Source organism: Lolium perenne, chromosome 3 (genome assembly GCF_019359855.2).
Source record: "Lolium perenne isolate Kyuss_39 chromosome 3, Kyuss_2.0, whole genome shotgun sequence".
Classification (NCBI taxonomy): Eukaryota; Viridiplantae; Streptophyta; class Magnoliopsida; order Poales; family Poaceae; genus Lolium; species Lolium perenne.
In genome coordinates this window covers 170,884,511-170,895,599 of record NC_067246.2, presented here as the reverse complement: position 1 = coordinate 170,895,599, position 11,089 = coordinate 170,884,511, and the positions used below count along the sequence as shown (strand labels likewise).

General features: G+C 39.0%; 1 protein-coding gene across 1 annotated transcript; it reads left to right on the top strand.

Moving 5' to 3' along the window:
• The first annotated feature begins 333 nt into the window (after nt 1-333).
• LOC127342641 (protein MICRORCHIDIA 6) lies at nt 334-10,831 on the top strand. The gene is made up of 19 exons (XM_051368628.1): nt 334-805; nt 908-982; nt 1,501-1,535; nt 1,631-1,709; nt 1,799-1,888; nt 1,978-2,053; nt 2,409-2,487; nt 2,611-2,745; nt 3,558-3,656; nt 5,064-5,165; nt 5,270-5,416; nt 6,101-6,193; nt 6,771-6,822; nt 7,225-7,336; nt 8,358-8,518; nt 8,599-8,666; nt 8,908-8,984; nt 9,412-9,454; nt 10,397-10,831. Exons 1-19 carry the CDS (start codon nt 436-438, stop codon nt 10,493-10,495), a joined length of 1,992 nt encoding a protein of 663 aa, XP_051224588.1. The 5' UTR covers nt 334-435; the 3' UTR covers nt 10,496-10,831.
• Nucleotides 10,832-11,089: the final 258 nt, after the last annotated feature.

Here is an 11,089-nt window from a genome sequence, read left to right as displayed (position 1 = left end):
TTGGATCGATGAACCCCCTGATTTTATTTTAGATAAACTCCTTAACGATGTAACTGTTATATGATTGGGGCAACAAGTTTTAGACGCACTTTTTTCCTTACCAGGGTACCGAAGGGGACTCGAAGATTTTTAACGAGGCAGGTTGGTAGCTTAATATATTGGTTTGTTAAAAAAAAGTATAGATTCAGCAGCCGAGTGACATAGGTAACCAGCTGCCCCTACAACGCACCCAAATTCAGCAGCTGCAGAAAGCAACCGCAAGAGGGGAGACCGAGAGCGTACGCGCGCCGAGTGACATACTCTAGGTAACAACGACCCTCCAAAAGCTCGGAGAGAGGAAAGAGTGAGCTAAAAACATTATACTCCGTAGTATATATAATTTAAAAGAAAAGAAAAAGCCCTAGATACCAGAGGGCTCCGACGCTGGAGACGGTGATGAGGTCCGGCGGCGCCTCCGCCGAGGTGATAGATCTCTCCAGTGACGACGACGAGGAGCCCGTCCCCGTCCCCAGCACCAGCACCAGCACCAGCTCCGTCGCCATCGCCATCTTCCCTTCCTCCCCCCGCGATATCAAGCCGTACGAGCTCGCCGATGTGAAGCCGCCCCTGCTTTACCCGCCCCAGCCCCCGGGCTGCCGCGCCCTCGTGCCCGTCAAGAACGAGGACCCCGTGCCCGTGCCACTTGCCTTCGAGCCCTCTGAGTCTGAGCCCCCCAGGGTCCTTCCACCGCCGCGCCTCTGCCGCCAGTTTTGGAAGTCCGGGGAATACGTCGTCGCCCGCCGCAACCCCGACGCCGATGCCCCTGGTACGCTGCCCGCACAAATCTCGTGTGACGCTGACGCATCTCCTTTTTAATTTCGATGTAGTCAGATTGGTGAGGGAACTGATGATTTGGTGATGTGAACAGGTGGGCGGAATCGGCTGCGGATCAATCCAAAGTTCCTGCACTCAAACGCTACTTCCCACAAGTGGGCATTTGGGGGTATGTTGAGAAATCGACTTAGTAGTCTCTGTTAAATGCAGTTTTGAAGTAAATTCCATACACACGAGTTTCTTTCATGCAGTTTTTTCAGTAAGAGTTCGTACACATTGGTTTCCTGTTGTAAACCGGGAACATTGCATGTTCGCTTCAGTAAATAGAACTTTCCACTTCTTAAGGAAGTACTCACTTGAGTAAAATAAGAAGGAAATACATTGAGTAATTGCTATCGTTTAACATCGATATGTCTATGCCACATATTGTACCATGTGATCCACTGTTTTCCTAATATTTGTAAGTAGAGGCTTGAATCATTGTGTAAACACTAGCACTTATGGAATCAGTCTAGGACATTATTTATTTTGGTTTCTGGCTATTCCTTTTTTGTGTAAATTCAATCACATCTAGACTGATCATAGCTCACTTGCTTGCATGCATGCTGGAGGCATTTTGCCATATGTTACTTTCTCTCCACCTGTTTGTATTTAATGTTGGATTTGTCTTTTTTTTTTTTTTTGCAGCCATTGCCGAGCTTCTTGATAATGCAATCGACGAGGTAACTAACGATGCTCAATTGGCTGCAATCCTAAAGAGAATGCAATTCAACATCAATGCCACTTATGGTTTATTATGCTGCGTATTTTCTCTCAGGTGAACAATGGGGCAACATTTGTTCGTGTTAATAAATTCACAAATCCACGTGATGGCAATCCCGCATTGTTGATTCAAGGTTAGCACATTCAAAAAGACAAACAAATGTGGATCTAGTTAGTTGATAGAAACTTGAATAATGACCTTGTGGTGTTTCGTATGGACAAGATGATGGAGGGGGGATGGATCCAGACGCACTGAGATGTTGCATGAGCTTTGGATTTTCAGAGAAGCAGTCTGATGCTTTCATCGGGCAATGTACAATCTTACTGTCCTTCTTTCTATTTCCTTGTGAGATTGATATCTTAAAGTCTTTACTATTGGAGTCATTGTTACTTGCTTGTCAGATGGCAATGGTTTCAAAACTAGCACAATGAGGCTTGGAGCGGATGTCATTGTTTTTACACAGAGCAACAAAAATTGGTATTTCTCCTTACTCAACTAAAACTCCAATTCTTCACCTAGGTCTTTTTTGTTACATAAGTAACTCTTAAGGAAAGAGCAGTATAAATTGAAGATTAAAGCATGAGATGAGGCATTTATTGGAAGTAGTTTGAAGTGTCCATATGCCCTTTTGCAATGCTTTTGAATAAAAAGTTGGCATGCTCCTTGTCAGACAAACACCCATGCTTCACTGTGCCACTGCCACCGAACCTAGCTGTCATCCGGTTTTATTGTTTAAAATTGAATTACCTCACACTCCCTCTCTAGCTCCAGTAAAATGTCTGGATGCCCCAGTTCATGTAGCGATTCAGGAAATTTGTCTCTGTTATTGTAGGGCACCCACAAGAAGTATTGGCCTTCTTTCTTACACATTTCTGATGGAAACAGGCTGCGATGATGTACTGGTGCCAACAGTAAGTCTGATACTTTCTCTGTAAGCTGTTGTAGTGTTGTCATGTTCTGAAAATTTCTACTTATCTCTTTGTTGAGCTACTTTGTAGTTTTACTTATCTTCTTGGACCTTGTCTCTGTTGCAGGTAGATTACCAGTTAGATATTGCAACTGCTTCATATACCCAGCTGTTACGTCACAATCAGAAGCTCTTCTCTTCTAATTTGGCAATCCTTTCGAAATGGTCCCCTTTTGCTAGTGAAGCTGAGTTGCTTGAACAAGTATGTACTATCTAGCTAAAATTTGATTGTTTTGGTATATTTCTGGCGACTAGTTGATTGATCATAATAATCGTATAAAGAATAGTACTCTATAAAGAAATAAAGAACGAGTTATTAGATGGTATGGAAATTAGGAGGCTTGACAGATTAACCAATAGCCTTTATAAGTAAAATGGTTTAGAAATGCATTAGGTTTGCCCTTTTATAGTAAGACCCACATGCCGAGGTGCCTATGAAACTGTTGGACAGTCTTTTGATAATGATGTTTCCAATGGTTTCATAGGCACCTCGGCATGTGGGTCTTACTATAAAAGGGCAAACCTAATAGCCTTTATAAGTAAAATGGTTTAGAAATGCATTAGGTTTGCCCTTTTATAGTAAGACCCACATGCCTAATGTGCCTATGAAATCACCTGTATGTTCTCTAGCATGCCGTATAATCATGGTTTGGAAGGCGTTAAGGTGTCTTAGAGCGGTTTGGGGGTGCTCTTGCGCCTATGCGGGCGCTTTGGACACCTAGGCGCCTAAAGCGGTCGATTTTCCAAGGCGGAGGGGGGCGCCTTGACGCCTAAGCGTCGCCTAGGCGACGCCTTCAAAACCATGCGTATAATATTAGATGCATATTGGATTATTTGTTTACGGCAAAATATGCATGTGATAATTCATCTCTAAAGTATGCTTGTCCTAGTTTATACCAATTCTTGATGGACAGTTCGTTTGTAGAGTATGTGTCATCTATTTCTGTAGATCAGCTTATCATCCTGGTTGACCTTTATCTGGTTTATTTCAATAGTATCTTATCTCTGATACAGTTTGATGATATGGGTGAGCATGGAACAAAAATAATTGTATACAACCTCTGGTTCAACGATGATGGGGACATGGAGCTTGATTTCAACTCTGATACCAAGGTTTGTAATGCTGGCCTCTTGTGGAGCTATATTTTGTTGATGTCCCGATACTTGGTGCATTTATTGTATCGATTAACTTAGGATGACTTGAGATAGTCATGGCAGAGCTTAACTTAATTTAGACCATGCTCAATGGCGAGTACTCCTAACATTACCTTCCATTTCTTTCTTTCCATTCTCATTTGCCAGCTTTCCATAACTGTGAAGGATTAGCTTGAGGTTCAGTAAGCATGGTTTCATAGACACAAACATGGCAGCATTCCACATTATGTGCATGGTGGCACATCATTACCCAAAATACCTTGTTGGGGCCCACATATTAGTTCAATCTACTATAGAGACCAATTTAATGATAACAAGATAGGAGGATAAGTACATGGGCTTAAAGTCAAGGATTAGTTTATTTGGGGAGTGTCTGCTTCTTTTCTTGCCTTTTGTTGCTAGTTGCGTAAGAGATGGGAAGGGTGATATAATATGTAACTAATGACAGAACAAGCTCTTCAACCGGGCCTTCCCCCTAGTTTTCTTGTATAGCAGTTCTTCAACTGAGTGCGTCGATTTGGCTCCCGGGTTCACTGGAGCCCTTTATTTTGAACATTAAAAAATATATTTTTAAAGTTCCAAAGAATTTTGAAAAAATATGTATACATAGGCAATGATGTATGCTTCAAGTGTGCAATGTCTCAATCCGAAATATGTTGTATACTACTTGTACACAAAAAGACAAAATTATAGATCTGGGTGTGAACAGTGCACCTTAAAACCTTGTTAGGTTTTGTCTTTTTATGTAGCCCATAATACAACGTATTTCAGATTGAGATATTGCACGCTTGAAGTATACACCGTTACCTATATGTATATTTTTCAGTTTTTTTTTTAAACTTCAAAATGTCATTTTTTTATTTTTTTTTTGAAATAAAAGGGTCCAGTGAGCTCGGGCTCCAAATACATTATCCGTTCTTCAACTGGCCTTTCCTCCTCTAATATGCTCTTTATAATAGTAACAACTAGCTCTCTGTGCATGACTGTTGAACACATAAAATAGAAAAACAAAAACCATATATGTGCATCAAATTGAATCCTCAATAGAACAACTTAAACACACCTTTCCGGCTTCCTCATTTGACAAGCTAGTTCTTGAGTAACACAACAGGAATACAATCAGAGTTTGTGAAACACACTATATAAACATGACGTGGACATGATATGGCGACTCTATAGAACTGACATGGATTTGATACATGCTGAATAAGTTTTGTGGTAGTCTCTGTTTTGGATCAAGTGATATGTTCAGTACATACGATGTGCTATAGAGTAGAAGTGTTTGTTTATCCTACATGCAGCATGTTCTATCTTAGCATCGGCAGGTGTACCATTGGCTAAACGTTTTGATATACAACATTTTAGGATATCCTCATTACTGGGGGAGAGAAGAAGGTCAAATCCAACAAACCGGAGAAGATAGCAATGCAGAACTACGTTGCAAATCGACTTCGTTATTCACTTAGAGTTAAGTATTGATCCCCATTATCTGGTTTACTACATTTGCTTAGTTTATTTTGCTAGACAAACATTCCTCATTTGCATTTCTGTCGTAATTCGAATTTAAACAGGCATATGCATCCATCTTGTATCTTCGCGTACCTGATAATTTCAGAATAATACTGCGTGGACGAGATGTGGAACCACATAATGTTGTTCATGATTTGATGTATCGAGAATGTGTGTTGTATAAACCACAAATTTCTGGACTTACAGAGGTACGTGTAAATTAAATTTTTGTAGCATATTTTCCATTTTTACCATTTGATCAATGGAACAACCCCTTTTAAGGCTTCAAGTCAGGTAGTTAAACATTGTATATAATATTATAATTTACCTATATGGCTGCATCCTTTATACCTGTATTCTAATGGTTAATTTTCTCGTGATAAGTTCCTCGAATTGGATCTTGTAGAAGTGTATAACTAAAGCAGAAAATCTGCATTTCTCTTTTTGATAAAATCAAGTTAAAATGCACATTGCTCATGTAGTTATATGCTGTTACTCGTATCCATGTTATGCAAACTAGATCATTTCGGTTAAGTATGGATCACGAGGAAGTGCCAACATACTTTTACCCTTTGTGTTGTTCTATCATTGTTGTCAGATATGTCTACAATTGCTGATATGCTAGGCATGCAAGATCTTAATATCTTTATACTTGAAATGCTCTCTTCCTCATAAGTCTTCAGCCTGAAACCAATACGTCATATCTCATATGTATCATCTGATCCTTTGGTAGTGGTTTTTACTCCAGTAAAATGGTCACTTGCATTATTTTCCCATTTAACCTGCACTAGACTCTGTATAGGTCCTGCATGCAGACCTGATGTTCCATATTCAGCATAACAATTTTTATAATGCATGCCTTCTCAGATTGGCTTCATGTTGTTTTGATTTAGCTATCTATAATCACCACCATCGGTTTTGTCAAAGGTGCCCCTGACACTGATGTACAAGGGTTCAACGTTTATCACAAGAATCGTTTAATAACGGTGAGAGCTTTCTTCCTTCCCATCAAACTTACAAACCTAGAATATTAATAAAGTTATTCTTTCAAGAAATGTCTTTCGCTGCAAATGAATGACTATTATGCTGATGCAAATGTAGTTCCTGTGAAATGCACTGGTAATTAATGTGAGGTATGGACAAGTCCAGATTTTGTATTGCAGATTACTGTTCAATTCACATAGTTGGTGGGAATATGATGATGGAAATCACATCCACTTCGATGTAGCATTCATTAACATTCTAAAATAGTTGGTGGGACTAGTGAGTCATTTTGTGCACAACACATCTAATATAATCTAGTATTATTACATTGTAAATTCCTGGTCCCTGACTAGCTGGTTACAAGCATTTGCCCAAGTTGTAGTGCCATTGTGTTATGTGGTCTTCTAAGCAGCTTAATAACAATATAAAAAGTTAAAGCTCATGTGTGCAAACATAAATACAACAAATCGAGTTCCAAATGTAGCATAATATAGGGAATGTATGATGTTTACTGGGCAAATGTATGTTGCTTCTGACCTTTTCTCTACTTGACAAGTCACACTTCCGAATTGTTTGCAGCCTTTCTGGAAAGTTGCCAGCAACTCATATGGCAAAGGGCGTGGAGTTGTGGGTAAGAGATTTTTACTTTGTAAAGCATATTTTCTTCTCCAATCTGGATCTGCTCCCTTTGTTCTCGTTCCTCTTTTTCTACTATAAAATGTTTTTTTTTTTGAAAAATAATAGTGGATGTTTACCATGCTTGTACGTACACCTACAAAATTTGGCGCTGAAATATGACCACAAGTGTGTCCTACACAAAACAATCAAATTGGTATAACTCTAAACAGTGAATATTATGCTATGCACAATTTGGTCTATTTGTGTAGGACATATGGTCATAACATGACCAAAATTTGTAGGTGTACATCTTATAGATCCAAGTGGGTGGAGATAAGCATTTTCATTTTACTTAGTGACATCCAAGGTTTAGAGGGGACGTGATACTTACTTTTTGTTCTGTTTGTATTTTTAGGCATTCTTGAAGCAGGTTTCATCAAACCTACCCATGACAAACAGGATTTCGAGAAGTCAGTACTGTATCAAAGACTTGAGAATCGATTGAAAGAAATGACTTACGAATACTGGTAAAGGTTTTCTTTTTCTATAAAGTTCTAAAGATTTGCAACAGTAATGCTAACTTTGTCATGTTTCTAATCTCTTATAAACCCACACATGCTATCATAGCACACTAACAAGTATGCCCTGCTGTGGATTATTTTTGCATTAATCGTTCAATCAAATATTTCTTGTCACTAGTTGGTGCATGCTTCCTGAATCAAGAACCACAAGTATACCATGTTTTGGGACCCTAGTGGTGATAGTCTTGTTTGTTTTGTCAGTTAACTTGATAATTAATACCTGATTTTGCCTTCTGGATCACACTATTTTGCTAGTGTTTTAGGTGTACCTCGTGCACTAGGTCCAGTGTTCACCATTCAAATGAAAACACCCGAAATAATTTGACAACAATCACAGAACATGCAAACTCGACATATTTTTTAATCCAATTTCTTCAGCAATAACCTCTGTCTTTGTTTTACTGCAGTATGAACCAGAACTGCACTTTCTGTTACAAATGCAGAAGCATGGCTCAAAATGAGCTATCACAGACATTGCAATATAATATATTAAAACATTTGCGATGCTGTATGTTGTGTGATATGGGCTTGAGAACCCTGTGAGCTACTGCTGTGCTCGAACTGTAGCATTTGCTTCACCAATACCCAACACCAGCACATATTTTGTTTATTGATCCCGGTAGGAAGTTTTCCATAGGAGTTAAGAGTTAATTGCGTCACCAGTGATGGGAATTTTAGTTAGTTTGGCTTGTGAGAGAAATATTAGATGGTAGTGTCCAGTCATGACTATACGGCTGTCAATTGTTCTTATAGGAAAAGCTATGCACCTATTGACCTCTCATTACTTGTTTTATTTGAGATTTGAGCCTACTCCATAAGTTGTTAACCTCTCTTCCTTGAAATTTTATGTGTTGTATGTGATACATAAATATGACTACCCTGATTATTTTTGTTGTTGATATGTCAGTGCCTGTTGTGCCCTTCTCCTTTTTTTAGCTCGACTTAATGTCATTATTATTCTTTGCAGGGGCCTCCATTGCCATCGTCTTGGTTATGACAACAAGGCATTACCCAAAGCATCCCGTGCACAATATCGTGCTAAGCAGATAGATGCTGGTAGTTCCCCAGCAAGTGCTTCACATCAATTACTGGATGCTGATATTCCTACAAGCAGCCGCACACAAAGCAGTGAGTAGTTTACCTTTCTAGGGCCACTTTGTCAGATTTCACTATTTAGCTAATCTTTTTTTTTTGTTTTTATTAAACAGACATAGGACTAAAGAGAAATTTTGATGCCCTCGGAGCCATCACAGAAATAAATAAGCATCAGACAAAGGTAATACAACTAAAACCAAGGGCATCCCTGTTTTACGTCCTACTTCTACCCCTACCCCCCACACACAGGCACACGAGTGCAGCTGTGCACACACACACATAAGGAAAAACTGACCTGCCTTTTTATATATCGCAAAGGCAAATTTGTCGGTCAATCATAGAAGCACGGTTTGGTATTGAACATCTTCGAAATACTATGAGTGCCCTTACATGACTGATTTGTTGCTGGTTTTGTTTGACAGCATCGAGATGTTATTCAACGGAAACGTTTTAGTGAACACAAGACTCTAACACTTGAGAATGACAGATTACGTGACGAGTAAGCACAATGCCACCAACATGTGTACTTCGTACATTTTTGTCTTAGCTAGTTTTGGAAGAAACTTCTACAGAGCTCGAAGCAGTTTTGGAAAAATATTTTTGCATGTGCAATTTGTCTATTGCTGCTGATGTAGTTAACACATAATATGGAAACAACTTGTTCATAAGAGGATTATCAACGCTCGTATTTCTGGGTAGTATATGAAAACAAATATGAAGGCATCATGACAACAAAAAGATACGGCTCCTTTGAAGTGAAATATACTACGTGGTTTACTATCAACGCTCGTATTTCTGGGTAGTATATGAAAACAAATATGAAGGCATCATGACAACAAAAAGATATGGCTCCTTTGAAGTGAAATATGCTACGTTGTTTACTTGGGTAATTTTATTGTTACAACCTTTTTATTTTGAATTTTCAGATGCTTGCAGTATGAGGAATCAGCGAAACAACTTACTGTAAAGGTATTATTATCTTTTTGTGCAAGTAAACTAGTATCTCTTACTGCTGTTCCATGAGTGCAAATGACGAGGTAAAGTACCTTAATGTCACTTAATGGTTAGATTGTTCAGTACCACAAACTCAACTGGAGACACAAGTGCTCAGTTAAGGCACAATCATGCTTTTTGAACTGGAATTGGCTCTGCCTGAGGGTGTTGCGGGGGAAATTGTTTTTTTTTTCTTTCCATTTTTTCTTTTGAGCCATTAGTTCTTGAAGATCAGATTTTTCAGATATACACGTAGGAGTACTTTTGGTATGAGTTGATATGAAAGTTATGCAAATTGATACTTGCTTGCATCTGTTGCCAACAGAATCAAATGGCTTTAGACTAGGTGATAGATTCATTTCATCACACTAATGTTCAGAACTCCAGGTTACCTTCTCCCTACTATTGATGGTAAATCTTCTTGCTTACTAGTTACTAGGGGTGTTCAAATTCAGATCGAGTGGAACCACACCAAACCTGGTGAGCTAGCGCAGCTGATGCGCTAGTTCAAAAGAATGTATACAGTTGTTTTTAGTGGTTTGACAGAAACTGGTTGTGAACAACCCCGTTGCTTTGTCTGTGAATGCGGTTTTTAATAGAAACTACCATCCTGGTACAAAGGCAAATATGTTTTATCCAGACTTAAAGAAACCTACCTTTCTTGTAAATACCAGCCACACCATTTCATCGAAAGTGCGGTCTACTTCACCATTGTCAAGGTGCAGCCTACATAGTGTGAAGTCCCACTTGTATTGGAAATGTATTCAGTTAGTGCCATTGCTGACAGTTTTGGCACTCATTGGTTTTATTTTAATCTTTGGTTGATGCCCCTTGTACAGTCCTATTTGTTATCTTTAGAGCTCGACGTCTTGGAGAATTGATTGATAAACAAATGAAATACCCTTTTCATTCTTATAGGAACAAAAGCTCCGGCATCAAATTGCCGAGGAAAGAAAGAAGTATGAGGAATTATTAGAAGAGCTCAAGTCGTTAGATGTGAAGTTAGAGATACAATGACCTGTTTCTCATTGCACTTCACCACGATTGTTGACTAACTGTATTTGGAGGACAAGGCTGAGTGTTGTGTTATGTAGCGCTGTTTATGGGAAGAAATGGTCTCGTGGACATGTGATATCTTCTGTCTACCCTTCGCTGGGTAGAGAGCTGTACAATTTTGACATAGTAATCTTTGTCGGGACCCTGTGATGAAATCTAGGCATGTATAGATGTTGTAGAAGTATGTGCATTATGTAATTTAATTGTAGAACAGGGATTTCGTGAGAATTCTTATCGCACTGTACATTACATCATTCTTTTTCTGTCAATTGATGTGTTGATTCTGATTTTGTTTCAGCAGAGAGTAGTGTTTAAAAGTAGTACGTTGTTGTACTGTATGCTGAATTTCTTACTGAGCAAAGTTATAATGTAACTGATGAATTTCTCACTAGGTGCTAACTATACTGTTTCGGTGTCGGTGCAGCCCTTTGTAACTTGTGGATATGACTGATTGTAATCATATTTTGCACAACTTTTGTTTCCTCTGGAATTTGGTCTGGCTGTGGGGATAGCTACTCTGCTCCTGCAAGCTTTGATTGCCAGCCGTTAACTTAA